The following is a 17,140-nucleotide window of genomic DNA, read 5'->3' on the forward strand; positions in this document are numbered from 1 at the left end:
CAGACATCCCAAGAATATTGCTACACTGAAACAGTTTTGTGAAGAGGAGTTGTCCAAAATGACTCCAGATCGTTGTGCAGGTCTGATCTGCAACTACAGGAAACGTTTGGTTGAGGTTATTGCTGCCAAAGGAGGGTCAACCAGTTATTAAGTCCAAAGGTTCACATACTTTTTCCTCCCTGCACTGTGAATGTTTACATGTTATGTGCAATTAAACCATGGCAACATCTAATGTTTGTGTAGTATTATGTTCAGCAGACTGTGTTCTTCTATTGTTGTGACTTAGATGACGTTCAGAGCACATTTTATGCCCAATTCATGCAAAACTCCACGTAATCCCAAGGGGTTCACATACTTTTTCTTGCAACTGTATATATATATTGTATACAGTCCGGGGGGGACTCACTTCTGGAAGATACTGTATATATATATATTGTATACAGTCCGGGGGGGCCTCACTTCTGGGAGATACTGTATATATATATATTGTATACAGTCCGGGGGGGCCTCACTTCTGGGAGATACTGTATATATATATATATTGTATACAGTCCGGGGGGGCCTCACTTCTGGGAGATACTGTATATATATATATATTGTATACAGTCCGGGGGGGCCTCACTTCTGGGAGATACTGTATATATATATATATTGTATACAGTTCGGGGGGGCCTCACTTCTGGGAGATACTGTATATATATATATTGTATACAGTCCGGGGGGGACTTACTTCTGGAAGATACTGTATATATATATATATTGTATACAGTTCGGGGGGGCCTCACTTCTGGAAGATACTGTATATATATATATTGTATACAGTCCGGGGGGGCCTCACTTCTGGAAGATACTGTATATATATATATTGTATACAGTCCGGGGGGGCCTCACTTCTGGAAGATACTGTATATATATATATTGTATACAGTCCGGGGGGGCCTCACTTCTGGAAGATACTGTATATATATATATTGTATACAGTCCGGGGGGGCCTCACTTCTGGAAGATACTGTATATATATATATATTGTATACAGTCCGGGGGGGCCTCACTTCTGGGAGATACTGTATATATATATATTGTATACAGTCCGGGGGGGCCTCACTTCTGGGAGATACTGTATATATGAATTTTTAAAACTCTTTTCTATCTGTTTATTAGCGCTGCTGTCCAGTTCCGTTCACCTCTCAGGCCGTGTCCGGCCTCCTCCGGGCCCCTACGCGTCCACATGGTGGGAATGAAGTCTTGCAGACACCACGCAGTGCCGCCGCCGCTCTAGATTCAGACTTCTTCATGGCACCTCGGTGGATAATCACGAAGCCACAATATGGTGCCCTGGACCGCGCTGGACGAGGAAATGCCCTATATTTAGCAATCCGTGGAATTGGCCACGGCGGGGATTTGGCGATGTACACGAGAGCTCTGTAACGTTCCCCCGCTCTGTTAGCTTTGCTATGATTGTCACGCAGACTATTGTCCACGGCTCAGGTCATCAGGCCTGTTCAGCCGCTCTTGTAATTCACGCACCTGTAACCTACTAAACAGCCAGAGGGTGGCACCACTATTCGCTATTGCAGCTCTGGGCCAATCACTGTCACAGAGAAGTGGGAGGAGTCACCTGCTTCAACATACCTGGAAGTACAGGGTGTCGTCTGCTCTCCAGGTAGCTGAACTGAGGAGTAGAGGAGCAAAGGGAAGGTCTGTATATACAGGGGGGGGGTGGTCACAGCATGAGACTTGTACCTTGGACGAGCTACGTGAGACCCCCAGAAATAGTCGCTGAAGTACAGGGCCAGGGGCGGACTGACCATTTGGAAACTCGGGCACTGCCCGAGGGCCCGGGGTCAGTAGGGGGCCCCATGAGATGCCTCTGGTACCTTTTTCATAGGCTTTTTTAGAGTTTGGGCAAGGACACAGGGGCCCCATGATCCCCTATTGCCCGGGGGCCCCATGAGTTGTCAGTCCGCCCCTGGCCAGGGTGCACAATGCACTCTGTCTCCCCCAATTCTGCTAAGCCACCTCCCGCTCGTGTTTTTTTTTTTACCAGCAATTCCTGGCTGTCAAAATGACAGCCGGGACTTGCTATTAGAATCGCAGTAGCTGGCTCTAGCCATTGTTGTCAATGAGGAACCCTCTGATCGGTGTTTGTAAACACTGCTCGGGGGCGGGATTCAGGGAATACAAAGTAACATTGTATGTTCTCTGTTTTATTCATCTGCAGATCAGAGGGACGACTTTCCATCTGTAGGTGAGATCAGCCAGGCTAGGTTTAGATGTGCGTCTAAAACCACCATTTCTTTGAAAAGTGAGCCGCATTCGGATCGCTTTTCAGGGGTGACAGGTAGGGAGGAGCCTCCTCACCGCCGGTTTCAACCCCATTTGTGTCGCAACCGCATGCACTGCATGTAATTGCGGGGCGTTGGTGGAGCTTTCCTATTGAATGGGTCTAATGGGTGTTCGCCGGGGCCGCGAAGTGTCATTGTCAGGAATGGACTCACCACTGGTGGTGGGACTCACCTGCCGTGTGGGCTGCAGTACCAGGGCTGGCCAGCGGGTGCTCTCAGCGGCCAGACGCTCACTCCTGCAATCAAGTCATCACCTGAGGCTGATTGCAGGAGGTGCATTAAGGAGTGGCCAGGCCTGCAGTCAGTGCCTTGGTGTATAGTTTCCCTTGGCCCCTGTATCCTGATCCTGCCTGCTTGAATCCTGACTCTGCATGAACTCTGCCTGTACCGACCTCGGCTACTCTTCCGCCTGCTCCTTGTACCTTGCCTGCCCGTTTGCTACCGACCCGGCCCGCCTGACTACGTTTAGTATTGTTCTTATTGTTATCTGTTGGAGGTTTGGTTTGTTTGCACTGCGTTTATGTATTGTTTAGTCTTCAATAAATTGTATTGTTTATACTATACCTGAAGCCTGCGTTTCCCTGTGTCAGTCCACACACCTCTGGTCATACCTGGAGCCCTGACAGTCATGACCAAGGCACATTGACACTGCCACTGCGACATTTCCCCGCCAATGGAAACGGCACCAGTGATTTAGGGGAGCATGGGGCTGGTACACAGCCGCAGGCTTATGATTGGATGACGGCTGTGTTGGGGCCCTGATGCTGGTGCTTCGCACAGTTTGTTCTTTCTTTATGTAAGGGGTGGGGCAGTTTTGCTGAATAAAGAAAATGTTGAGGAACTGCAAAAACTGTTTTGGTCCATGAGGGGGAGGGGGGAAGAGAGCGTTGAGAGCCTAAAGGGGTTCAATTATGTTACATAAAGTAAAAGCGATTGGATACATTGTGATACATCATACCATCAGATATACATCATGTCCATAATGATTTCATTGCACAGCCCTTTGAGATACCAGGGCAGCCCAGCGGACAGCCCATTGAAGGTGTTGTGGTATTACCTGCGGCCACAGTGGCGATGGAGCTCTCCTGACCCACGATATGCTCCTTCAGACGCTGCTCCAGGGGGAAGCGCCTCCGTTCCTCCACCTCCCTCTTCTTCTGCTCCACCTGGAACTGTAAAGGAAAGGCCAGAGATGGTCAGACAGTCCTGGAAAGGAACTGAACAATGAGAGCCCGGCTCGTTTCCTGGCTTACATCAGGACTGAGTCCTCGAGAGGAGTACTGAGGCAAAACCTTTCCATTTTTTAAATCATTTTGATGTCATCACTGGCAGGGCCGAATCTAGACTATCTGGTCTGGGGGGGCAGTAAAAAAAAAAAAAAGAGTCTGTTACATAGTGTCATGGCCTGGGAAACACTAGTTGTTTATCAGGCTCACACAGAATCTGTCCTCCTTATATCAGATGTCCTCATCAGAGTTCCCCCTTACAGCAGGTGCCCCATCAGAGTCCCCAACAGAGTTCCCCCTTACATCAGGTGCCCCATCAGAGTCCCCAACAGAGTTCCCCCTTACATCAGGTGTCCCATCAGAGTGCCCCCTTACATCAGGTGTCCCCCCTTACATTAGTTGTCCCCATCAGAGTGCCCCCTTACATCAGGTGTCCCCATCAGAGTGCCCCCTTACATCAGGTGTCCCCATCAAAGTGCCCCCTTACATCAGGTGTCCCCATCATAGTCCCCCCTTACATCAGGTGTCCCCTTACATTAGGTGTCCCAATCAGAGTTCCCCCTTACATCAGGTGTCCCATCAGAGATCCCCCTTACAGCAGGTGTCCCATCAGAGTGCCCCCTTACATCAGGTGTCCCCCCTTACATTAGTTGTCCCCATCAGAGTCCCCCCTTATATCAGGTGTCCCCATCAGAGTGCCCCCTTACATCAGGTGTCCCCATCAGAGTGCCCCCTTACATCAGGTGTCCCCATCAAAGTGCCCCCTTACATCAGGTGTCCCCATCATAGTCCCCCCTTACATTAGGTGTCCCAATCAGAGTGCCACCTTACATCAGGTGTCCCATCAGAGTTCCCCCTTACATCAGGTGTCCCATCAGAGTTCCCCCTTACAGCAGGTGTCCCATCAGAGTGCTCCCTTACATCAGGTGCCCCATCAGCGTCCCCAACAGAGTTCCCCCTTACATCAGGTGTCCCATCAGAGTGCCCCCTTACATCAGGTGTCCCATCAGAGTTCCCCCTTACAGCAGGTGTCCCATCAGAGTGCCCCCTTACATCAGGTGCCCCCCTTACATTAGTTGTCCCCATCAGAGTCCCCCCTTATATTAGGTGTCCCCATCAGAGTGCCCCCTTACATCAGGTGTCCCCATCAGAGTGCCCCCTTACATCAGGTGTCCCCATCAAAGTGCCCCCTTACATCAGGTGTCCCCATCATAGTCCCCCCTTACATCAGGTGTCCCAATCAGAGTGCCACCTTACATCAGGTGTCCCATCAGAGTTCCCCCTTACATCAGGTGTCCCATCAGAGTCCCCATCAGAGTGCCCCCTTACATCAGGTGTCCCATCAGAGCCCCCCCTTATATCAGGTGTCCCCATCAGAGTCCCCCCTTATATCAGGTGTTCCCATCAGAGTCCCCCCTTATATCAGGTGTCCCATCAGAGTGCCCCCTTATATCAGGTGTCCCATCAGAGTGCCCCCTTATATCAGGTGTCCCATCAGAGTGCCCCCTTACATCAGGTGTCCCCATCAGAGTGCTCCCCTTATATGGATTGTACCCATCTGCGTGCCTCCTTACATCAATTGTCTGCATCAGACTGCCTCATGGATTAGTGGGTGCATTTTCAGAGATCTGGGGGGGCAGAGCCCAGGGTGGGCTGTTGGTGCTGGGGTAGCACGCCCCTAGATCTGGCCCTGAGGTCATGAATCTGCTGCTTCTCCTGTCCTGGTCCAATCACAAGCTGGGGGAGGGACAAGGAGCCAATCAAGGTGCTGCAGTGAGAGAAGTGTGCTGAGAGGAGGAGAGAGCAGAGTGACAGCAAGATAAGGTCATGACTCTGCTGCTTCTCCTGTCCTGGTCCAATCACAAGCTGGGGGAGGGACAAGGAGCCAATCAAGGGTGCTGCAGTGTGAGAAGCATCCAGAGTGGAGGAGAGAGCAGAGTGACAACGAGAGGAGCTTATCAATCTGTTGTTTCTCCTTTCCTGGTCCAATCACAAGCTGGGGGAGGGACAAGGAGCCAATCAAGGGTGCTGCAGTGAGAGAAGCATCCTGAGTGGAGGAGAGAGCACTGGGGGAGGAACAAGGAGCCAATCAAGGGTGCTGAAGTGAGAGTAGCATCCTGAGTGGAGGAGACAGCAGAGTGACAGCGAGATGACTTCATTAACCTGCTGCTTCTCCTTTCCTGGTCCAATCACAAACTGGGGAAGGGACAAGTAGCCAATCAAGGGGGGGGGGGGAACAAGACCAGTAAGCAGCTGAGACAAAGTCAGGTCTCCTCCCCTGACAGACAGGGCCTGCTCTGTGTGGCAGAGCAGAGTAAATCTCAGGACTGGATGGACAGACAAGATTGGATGCAAAGAAAGAAATAAAAAGAATAAATGAGATACAAGTGGGTACAATCCCTGTTCTCAGAGGAGATTCCTCATTGCTGAGATCCTCTAGAAATGGATGAAATGTAAGTCAGCGGGAAGGATTGCGGACGGACAGATAGATGGACGGACACATGGAGTATGTATTGTAATGGAGGTTCAGCGTCGCAGGAGATTATAAGATAAATTATTATAATGTCGCAGTATGGGGGGGGAGGGGGGGGTGATCTATACTTACATACAGGAGGCCTCCTCCCTCTGCTGGGACCTCGCGGCTTCATATGAGATGTCAGGCGATGGGAAGATGAGTGATTGCCGAGCCGGGCTGAGCGCCGCGTTCTAACGTGCATCGGGAATTGTGTTTATTGTGAGAGAGGACGTTCTGGTGAGATTGTGCGATACCCCGCGGCGTCCCGATACACAGCGAGCGCGGCGCGTTTCTCCGAGATTCACGGCAAAGGGGACGCAAACCTCCACCGAAACTTTGGAACGCCAGCACAGCCTTTGCCGTGTCTGAGTGCCATCTGTATACTCGGTGCGGCCTATCCTGATACGGATACCAGGAACACTGACTTGTGGGGTGCTGGGTACACCTTCCAACACTCTCCAATCATTATTTACTGCCCTTCCCACCACTGTCCTTCCTGGTCTCCATCATGGACAATGGCCTACAGCAGCCTCTCTCCACCCTTCACCCCAGAGGAAACCTTCATCATTGTCAGATGTTGGAGAACCCCACCTAAAAGAATCACTCAAGGCCAATGGGAAGAATGTCCCTGACATTGGGGGTCAGTGGGAAGAATGTCCCTTACATTGGGGGTCAGTGGGAAGAATGTCCCTTACATTGGGGGTCAGTGGGAAGAATGTCCCTTACATTGGGGGTCAGTGAGAAGAATGTCCCTTACATTGGGGGTCAGTGGGAAGAATGTCCCTTACATTGGTGGTCAGTGAGAAGAATGTCCCTTACATTGGGGGTCAGTGGGAAGAATGTCCCTTACATTGGTGATCAGTGGGAAGAATGTCCCTTACATTGGGGGTCAGTGGGAAGAAGGTCCCTTACATTGGGGGTCAGTGGGAAGAATGTCCCTTACATTGGTGTCAGTGGGAAGAATGTCCCTTACATTGGTGATCAGTGGGAAGAATGTCCCTTACATTGGGGGTCAGTGAGAAGAATGCCCCTTACATTGGGGGTCAGTGGGAAGAATGTCCCTGACATTGGGGGTCAGTGGGAAGAATGTCCCTTACATTGGGGGTCAGTGGGAAGAATGTCCCTTACATTGGTGATCAGTGGGAAGAATGTCCCTTACATTGGGGGTCAGTGGGAAGAATGTCCCTTACATTGGGGGTCAGTGGGAAGAATGTCCCTTACATTGGGGGTCAGTGGGAAGAATGTCCCTTACATTGGTGGTCAGTGGGAAGAATGTCCCTTACATTGGGGATCAGTGGAAAGAATGTCCCTTACATTGGGGGTCAGTGGAAAGAATGTCCCTTACATTGGGGATCAGTGGGAAGAATGTCCCTTACATTGGGGGTCAGTGGGAAGAATGTCCCTTACATTGGTGGTCAGTGGGAAGAATGTCCCTTACATTGGTGGTCAGTGGGAAGAATGTCCCTTACATTGGGGGTCAGTGGGAAGAAGGTCCCTTACATTGGGGGTCAGTGGGAAGAATGTCCCTTACATTGGTGTCAGTGGGAAGAATGTCCCTTACATTGGTGATCAGTGGGAAGAATGTCCCTTACATTGGGGGTCAGTGGGAAGAATGTCCCTTACATTGGGGGTCAGTGGGAAGAATGTCCCTTACGTTGGTGGTCAGTGGGAAGAATGCCCCTTACATTGGGGGTCAGTGGGAAGAATGTTCCTTACATTGGGGGTCAGTGGGAAGAATGTCCCTTACATTGGGGGTCAGTGAGAAGAATGCCCCTTACATTGGGGGTCAGTGGGAAGAATGTCCCTTACATTGGTGGTCAGTGGGAAGAATGTCCCTTACATTGGGGGTCAGTGGGAAGAATGTCCCTTACATTGGGGGTCATTGGGAAGAATGTCCCTTACATTGGGGGTCATTGGGAAGAATGTCGCTTACATTGGTGGTCAGTGGGAAGAATGTCCCTTACATTGGTGGTCAGTGGGAAGAATGTCCCTTACATTGGTGATCAGTGGGAAGAATGTCCCTTACATTGGTGATCAGTGGGAAGAATGTCCTTACATTGGTGGTCAGTGGGAAGAATGTCCCTTACATTGGGGATCAGTGAGAAGAATGTTCCTTACATTGGGGGTCAGTGGGAAGAATGTTCCTTACATTGGGGGTCAGTGGGAAGAATGTCCCTTACATTGGGGGTCAGTGGGAAGAATGTCCCTTACATTGGTGGTCAGTGGGAAGAATGTCCCTTACATTGGTGATCAGTGGGAAGAATGCCCCTTACATTGGTGATCAGTGGGAAGAATGTCCCTTACATTGGTGGTCAGTGGGAAGAATGCCCCTTACATTGGTGGTCAGTGGGAAGAATGTCCCTTACATTGGTGGTCAGTGGGAAGAATGTCCCTTACATTGGTGATCAGTGGGAAGAATGTCCCTTACATTGGTGGTCAGTGGGAAGAATGTCCCTTACATTGGTGGTCAGTGGGAAGAATGTCCCTTACATTGGGGGTCAGTGGGAAGAATGTCCCTTACATTGGAGGTCAGTGGGAAGAATGTTCCTTACATTGGGGATCAGTGAGAAGAATGTTCCTTACATTGGGGGTCAGTGGGAAGAATGTTCCTTACATTGGGGGTCAGTGGGAAGAATGTCCCTTACATTGGGGGTCAGTGGGAAGAATGTCCCTTACATTGGGGGTCAGTGGGAAGAATGTACCTTACATTGGGGGTCAGTGGGAAGAATGTCCCTTACATTGGGGGTCAGTGGGAAGAATGTCCCTTACATTGGTGGTCAGTGGGAAGAATGTCCCTTACATTGGTGGTCAGTGGGAAGAATGTCCCTTACATTGGTGGTCAGTGGGAAGAATGTCCCTTACATTGGTGGTCAGTGGGAAGAATGTCCCTTACATTGGGGGTCAGTGGGAAGAATGTCCCTTACATTGGAGGTCAGTGGGAAGAATGTTCCTTACATTGGGGGTCAGTGAGAAGAATGTTCCTTACATAGGGGGTCAGTGAGAAGAATGTTCCTTACATTGGGGGTCAGTGGGAAGAATGTTCCTTACATTGGGGGTCAGTGGGAAGAATGTCCCTTACATTGGTGGTCAGTGGGAAGAATGTCCCTTACATTGGTGGTAAGTGGGAAGAATGTCCCTTACATTGGTGGTCAGTGGGAAGAATGTCCCTTACATTGGGGGTCAGTGGGAAGAATGTTCCTTACATTGGGGGTCAGTGGGAAGAATGTCCCTTACATTGGGGGTCAGTGGGAAGAATGTCCCTTACATTGGGGGTCAGTGGGAAGAATGTCCCTTACATTGGTGGTCAGTGGAAAGAATGTCCCTTACATTGGTGGTCAGTGGGAAGAATGCCCCTTACATTGGGGGTCAGTGGGAAGAATGTCCATTACATTGGGGGTCATTGGGAAGAATGTCCCTTACATTGGGGGTCAGTGGGAAGAATGTCCCTTACATTGGTGGTCAGTGGGAAGAATGTCCCTTACATTGGTGGTCAGTGGGAAGAATGCCCCTTACATTGGGGGTCAGTGGGAAGAATGTCCCTTACATTGGGGGTCATTGGGAAGAATGTCCCTTACATTGGGGGACAGTGGGAAGAATGTCCCTTACATTGGTGGTCAGTGGGAAGAATGTCCCTTACATTGGTGGTAAGTGGGAAGAATGTTCCTTACATTGGGGGTCAGTGGGAAGAATGTCCCTTACATTGGGGGTCAGTGGGAAGAATGTCCCTTACATTGGGGGTCAGTGGGAAGAATGTCCCTTACATTGGGGGTCAGTGGGAAGAATGTCCCTTACATTGGTGGTCAGTGAGAAGAATGCCCCTTACATTGGGGGTCAGTGGGAAGAATGTCCCTTACATTGGGGGTCATTGGGAAGAATGTCCCTTACATTGGGGGTCAGTGGGAAGAATGTCCCTTACATTGGTGGTCAGTGGGAAGAATGTCCCTTACATTGGTGATCAGTGGGAAGAATGTCCCTTACATTGGTGGTCAGTGGGAAGAATGCCCCTTACATTGGTGGTCAGTGGGAAGAATGCCCCTTACATTGGGGGTCAGTGGGAAGAATGTCCCTTACATTGGTGGTCAGTGGGAAGAATGTCCCTTACATTGGTGATCAGTGGGAAGAATGCCCCTTACATTGGTGGTCAGTGGGAAGAATGTCCCTTACATTGGTGGTCAGTGGGAAGAATGTCCCTTACATTGGTGGTCAGTGGGAAGAATGTCCCTTACATTGGGGGTCAGTGGGAAGAATGTCCCGTACATTGGAGGTCAGTGGGAAGAATGTTCCTTACATTGGGGGTCAGTGAGAAGAATGTTCCTTACATTGGGGGTCAGTGAGAAGAATGTTCCTTACATTGGTGGTCAATGGGAAGAATGTCCCTTACATTGGGGGTCAGTGGGAAGAATGTCCCTTACATTGGGGGTCAGTGGGAAGAATGTCCCTTACATTGGTGTCAGTGGGAAGAATGTCCCTTACATTGGTGATCAGTGGGAAGAATGTCCCTTACATTGGGGGTCAGTGGGAAGAATGTCCCTTACATTGGGGGTCAGTGGGAAGAATGTCCTTTACATTGGTGATCAGTGGGAAGAATGCCCCTTACATTGGGGGTCAGTGGGAAGAATGTCCCTTACATTGGTGATCAGTGGGAAGAATGCCCCTTACATTGGGGGTCAGTGGGAAGAATGTCCCTTACATTGGGGGTCAGTGGGAAGAATGTCTCTTACATTGGGGGTCAGTGGGAAGAATGTCCCTTACATTGGAGGTCAGTGGGAAGAATGTCCCTTACATTGGGGGTCAGTGGGAAGAATGCCCCTTACATTGGGGGTCAGTGGGAAGAATGTCCCTTACATTGGTGGTCAGTGGGAAGAATGCCCCTTACATTGGGGGTCAGTGGGAAGAATGTTCCTTACATTGGGGGTCAGTGGGAAGAATGTCCCTTACATTGGGGGTCAGTGGGAAGAATGTCCCTTACATTGGTGGTCAGTGGAAAGAATGTCCCTTACATTGGTGGTCAGTGGGAAGAATGCCCCTTACATTGGGGGTCAGTGGGAAGAATGTCCCTTACATTGGTGGTCAGTGGGAAGAATGTCCCTTACATTGGTGGTCAGTGGGAAGAATGCCCCTTACATTGGGGGTCAGTGGGAAGAATGTCCCTTACATTGGGGGTCATTGGGAAGAATGTCCCTTACATTGGGGGTCAGTGGGAAGAATGTCCCTTACATTGGTGGTCAGTGGGAAGAATGTCCCTTACATTGGTGGTCAGTGGGAAGAATGTCCCTTACATTGGTGGTCAGTGGGAAGAATGTCCCTTACATTGGTGGTAAGTGGGAAGAATGCCCCTTACATTGGGGGTCAGTGGGAAGAATGCCCCTTACATTGGTGGTCAGTGGGAAGAATGTCCCTTACATTGGTGGTCAGTGGGAAGAATGTCCCTTACATTGGTGATCAGTGGGAAGAATGCCCCTTACATTGGTGATCAGTGGGAAGAATGTCCCTTACATTGGTGGTCAGTGGGAAGAATGCCCCTTACATTGGTGGTCAGTGGGAAGAATGTCCCTTACATTGGTGGTCAGTGGGAAGAATGTCCCTTACATTGATGATCAGTGGGAAGAATGCCCCTTACATTGGTGGTCAGTGGGAAGAATGTCCCTTACATTGGTGGTCAGTGGGAAGAATGTCCCCTACATTGGGGGTCAGTGGGAAGAATGTCCCTTACATTGGAGGTCAGTGGGAAGAATGTTCCTTACATTGGGGGTCAGTGAGAAGAATGTTCCTTACATTGGGGGTCAGTGGGAAGAATGTTCCTTACATTGGGGGTCAGTGGGAAGAATGTCCCTTACATTGGGGGTCAGTGGGAAGAATGTAGTTTACATTGGTGGTCAGTGGGAAGAATGTCCCTTACATTGGTGGTCAGTGGGAAGAATGTCCCTTACATTGGTGGTCAGTGGGAAGAATGTCCCTTACATTGGGGGTCAGTGGGAAGAATGTCCCTTACATTGGAGGTCAGTGGGAAGAATGTTCCTTACATTGGGGGTCAGTGAGAAGAATGTTCCTTACATTGGGGGTCAGTGAGAAGAATGTTCCTTACATTGGGGGTCAGTGGGAAGAATGTTCCTTACATTGGGGGTCAGTGGGAAGAATGTTCCTTACATTGGTGGTCAGTGGGAAGAATGTCCCTTACATTGGTGGTAAGTGGGAAGAATGTCCCTTACATTGGTGGTCAGTGGGAAGAATGTCCCTTACATTGGGGGTCAGTGGGAAGAATGTTCCTTACATTGGGGGTCAGTGGGAAGAATGTCCCTTACATTGGGGGTCAGTGGGAAGAATGTCCCTTACATTGGGCGTCAGTGGGAAGAATGTCCCTTACATTGGTGGTCAGTGGAAAGAATGTCCCTTACATTGGTGGTCAGTGGGAAGAATGCCCCTTACATTGGGGGTCAGTGGGAAGAATGTCCCTTACATTGGGGGTCATTGGGAAGAATGTCCCTTACATTGGGGGTCAGTGGGAAGAATGTCCCTTACATTGGGGGTCAGTGGGAAGAATGTCCCTGACATTGGTGGTAAGTGGGAAGAATGTTCCTTACATTGGGGGTCAGTGGGAAGAATGTCCCTTACATTGGGGGTCAGTGGGAAGAATGTCCCTTACATTGGGGGTCAGTGGGAAGAATGTCCCTTACATTGGTGGTCAGTGGGAAGAATGTCCCTTACATTGGTGGTCAGTGAGAAGAATGCCCCTTACATTGGGGGTCAGTGGGAAGAATGTCCCTTACATTGGGGGTCATTGGGAAGAATGTCCCTTACATTGGGGGTCAGTGGGAAGAATGTCCCTTACATTGGTGATCAGTGGGAAGAATGCCCCTGACATTGGTGGTCAGTGGGAAGAATGTCCCTTACATTGGTGGTCAGTGGGAAGAATGTCCCTTACATTGGTGATCAGTGGGAAGAATGCCCCTTACATTGGTGATCATTGGGAAGAATGTCCCTTACATTGGTGGTCAGTGGGAAGAATGCCCCTTACATTGGTGGTCAGTGGGAAGAATGTCCCTTACATTGGTGGTCAGTGGGAAGAATGTCCCTTACATTGGTGATCAGTGGGAAGAATGCCCCTTACATTGGTGGTCAGTGGGAAGAATGTCCCTTACATTGGTGGTCAGTGGGAAGAATGTCCCTTACATTGGTGGTCAGTGGGAAGAATGTCCCTTACATTGGGGGTCAGTGGGAAGAATGTCCCTTACATTGGAGGTCAGTGGGAAGAATGTTCCTTACATTGGGGGTCAGTGAGAAGAATGTTCCTTACATTGGGGGTCAGTGAGAAGAATGTTCCTTACATTGGGGGTCAGTGGGAAGAATGTCCCTTACATTGGAGGTCAGTGGGAAGAATGTCCCTTACATTGGGGGTCAGTGGGAAGAATGTTCCTTACATTGGGGGTCAGTGGGAAGAATGTCCCTTACATTGGGGGTCAGTGGGAAGAATGTCCCTTACATTGGTGGTCAGTGGAAAGAATGTCCCTTACATTGGTGGTCAGTGGGAAGAATGTCCCTTACATTGGTGGTCAGTGGGAAGAATGTCCCTTACATTGGTGGTCAGTGAGAAGAATGCCCCTTACATTGGGGGTCAGTGGGAAGAATGTCCCTTACATTGGGGGTCATTGGGAAGAATGTCCCTTACATTGGGGGTCAGTGGGAAGAATGTCCCTTACATTGGGGGTCAGTGGGAAGAATGTCCCTTACATTGGAGGTCAGTGGGAAGAATGTTCCTTACATTGGGGGTCAGTGAGAAGAATGTTCCTTACATTGGGGGTCAGTGAGAAGAATGTTCCTTACATTGGGGGTCAGTGGGAAGAATGTCCCTTACATTGGAGGTCAGTGGGAAGAATGTCCCTTACATTGGGGGTCAGTGGGAAGAATGTTCCTTACATTGGGGGTCAGTGGGAAGAATGTCCCTTACATTGGGGGTCAGTGGGAAGAATGTCCCTTACATTGGTGGTCAGTGGAAAGAATGTCCCTTACATTGGTGGTCAGTGGGAAGAATGTCCCTTACATTGGTGGTCAGTGGGAAGAATGTCCCTTACATTGGTGGTCAGTGAGAAGAATGCCCCTTACATTGGGGGTCAGTGGGAAGAATGTCCCTTACATTGGGGGTCATTGGGAAGAATGTCCCTTACATTGGGGGTCAGTGGGAAGAATGTCCCTTACATTGGTGGTCAGTGGGAAGAATGTCCCTTACATTGGTGATCAGTGGGAAGAATGTCCCTTACATTGGTGGTCAGTGGGAAGAATGTCCCTTACATTGGTGGTCAGTGGGAAGAATGCCCCTTACATTGGTGGTCAGTGGGAAGAATGTCCCTTACATTGGTGGTCAGTGGGAAGAATGTCCCTTACATTGGTGATCAGTGGGAAGAATGCCCCTTACATTGGTGGTCAGTGGGAAGAATGTCCCTTACATTGGTGGTCAGTGGGAAGAATGTCCCTTACATTGGTGGTCAGTGGGAAGAATGTCCCTTACATTGGGGGTCAGTGGGAAGAATGTCCCTTACATTGGAGGTCAGTGGGAAGAATGTTCCTTACATTGGGGGTCAGTGAGAAGAATGTTCCTTACATTGGGGGTCAGTGAGAAGAATGTTCCTTACATTGGGGGTCAGTGGGAAGAATGTCCCTTACATTGGTGGTCAGTGGGAAGAATGTCCCTTACATTGGGGGTCAGTGAGAAGAATGTTCCTTACATTGGTGATCAGTGGGAAGAATGCCCCTTACATTGGGGGTCAGTGGGAAGAATGTCCCTTACATTGGTGGTCAGTGAGAAGAATGTCCCTTACATTGGTGGTCAGTGGGAAGAATGTCCCTTGCATTGGTGGTCAGTGGGAAGAATGTCCCTTACATTGGGGGTCAGTGGGAAGAATGCCCCTTACATTGGGGGTCAGTGGGAAGAATGTCCCTTACATTGGTGATCAGTGGGAAGAATGTCCCTAACATTGGTGATCATTGGGAAGAATGTCCCTTACATTGGAGGTCAGTGGGAAGAATGTCCCTTACATTGGAGGTCAGTGGGAAGAATGTCCCTTACATTGGGGGTCAGTGGGAAGAATGTCCCTTACATTGGTGGTCAGTGGGAAGAATGTCCCTTACATTGGTGATCAGTGGGAAGAATGTCCCTTACATTGGAGGTCAGTGAGAAGAATGTCCCTTACATTGGGGGTCAGTGGGAAGAATGTCACTTACATTGGGGGTCAGTGGGAAGAATGCCCCTTACATTGGTGGTCAGTGGGAAGAATGCTGCTTACATTGGGGGTCAGTGGGAAGAGTGCTGCTTACATTGGTAGCCAGTAGGAACAATGCCTTCTTACTGTGATGATGAAAATGGTATCCTTGCAGAAAGCTAAAAAGATCTCTGGTGTCATGACACTGGCTCTCGTATTTGGTGTCTGACCCAAAATTCGGCAGGCACCATAAGAGGAGAAGTCAATCAACCACAGCTCAAGGAACCTCTAGCAATCTCTGGAGGAACCCTAGGGTTTCAAAGGACCCTGGTTGAAAAAGGACGCCCTAGAATGAGTTGAAATTGATACAAAACTTCTCTAACAAGGATGTGGGAATCTACGGAGAAGAAAACATCCATTCTACAACTTGTATTTTTTAAGAAAAATGGCTGAATTTGTTTCAAAATGTACAAAATAGAACAACTGGCTATTTATAATTATAGGAAATAAAACTGGCCATATTCTAGTAGAATTTTGTTTGAAAATGTTCATTTTTTAAACATTTTGTTAGATTTTCCGATGGTTATTGGGATCAAATTGAAGATCCATAATGAGAACGGAAAATTTTTCTTAAACAAATTAAGTTCTGTTAATGCGATTTTATTTGCAAAAAAAACAAAAAATCATAAATATTGTAAGGAAACCTGTTGAATACATCTGGGATTGCATTCAAGTAGCAGATCTGGACCAAGTTTCAAAGGCTTTCAAACTAAATTAGTTGAATTAATGATGGCAAGATGGAAGGAATTTCTGTATGAATGTTCGGACAAAATGTAATTTCGTAGTTTCACCAAGGTCTCCTACCCCTGGACTAGAGTGCTTTGCCTATCACAGGCCAGTGAGAACCTGAGCCTTCCTCCGATGACCTTCACTTGCAGTGCAGGGTCAGAGGCGCACCCAAAAGTGTAGACCTCTCCTCCATGACCAGAGGTTACCAGCAGGGAGGAAATGGATCCCAGGGAATTTCCCTGCAGGGAGTGAAATGGAGCCTCACAGTATTGGCCAGCTACCCTTATAAAGTGTGATCCTGGAAATGCAGGTGTGGAGCAGTCCATTGTGTCTTTATGGAACAGGTTGTCTCTGCTATGTTTACTCAGGCTCTTCATCAGGTGGCTGGTAAAGGTCCTTCTCCTATTTGGAGGCTTTCTCCTACTGAAGAATCCTCACCTTCAGGGATGCTACCCCTAAACAGGTTTTTCCTTATACAGCTTGGTATGGCTCCTGGGTTGGAAACCATCTTAGAACTGCTGTGTCTTCCAAACTGAGAAGGAAAGGAAGTTCTTCCAATAAAGACATAGGAAGAACTCCCATTCCTTCTCAGTTGGGAGAACACAGCAGTGCCAAGATGGTATCCAAAAAAGTCCAACCCAGGAGACCAGCTGTAGAAGGAACCACCTAATTTTGGGTCTTCAGTAGGAGATAGTCTCCAGCTTGGTAGGTCTCCTGCGTTGGACACCATCTTGGCACATCTGGGTCTTCCCAACTGAGAAGGAATGGGAGCTCTTCCTAAAAAGGTGTAGGAAGAACTCCCATTGCTTCTCAGTTGAGAAGACACAGCAGTGCCAAGATGGTATCCAAAAAAGTCCAACCCAGGAGACCAGCTGTAGAAGGAACCACCTAATTTTGGGGTAAAAGACATCATCCCTGGAGACAATGGGTCTTCAGTAGGAGATAGTCTCCAGCTTGGTAGGTCTCCTGCGTTGGACACCCTCTTAGCACATCTGGGTCTTCCCAACTGAGAAGGAATGGGAGCTCTTCCTAAAAAGGTGTAGGAAGGACTCCCATTCCTTCTCAGTTGGG

General features: G+C 49.2%; 1 protein-coding gene across 1 annotated transcript in view; it reads right to left on the reverse strand.

The window, feature by feature from the left end:
- Positions 1 to 3,402: 3,402 nt before the first annotated feature.
- The window catches only part of LOC149437923 (mitochondrial disaggregase-like), a gene marked incomplete at its 3' end in the record, with an annotated part of 77,767 nt that continues 64,029 nt past the window's right edge, over positions 3,403 to 17,140 (reverse strand). Inside the window, exon 8 of the mRNA XM_089660443.1 lies at positions 3,403 to 3,517. Coding sequence (XP_089516569.1) covers positions 3,403 to 3,517 — 115 coding nt within the window. The remainder of the gene's footprint in view (positions 3,518 to 17,140) is intronic.

The sequence above is a fragment of the Staurois parvus genome, unplaced genomic scaffold (assembly GCF_062004578.1).
Source record: "Staurois parvus isolate SC_StPar_1 unplaced genomic scaffold, SC_StPar_1.0 ptg001243l, whole genome shotgun sequence".
Taxonomy (NCBI): domain Eukaryota; kingdom Metazoa; phylum Chordata; class Amphibia; order Anura; family Ranidae; genus Staurois; species Staurois parvus.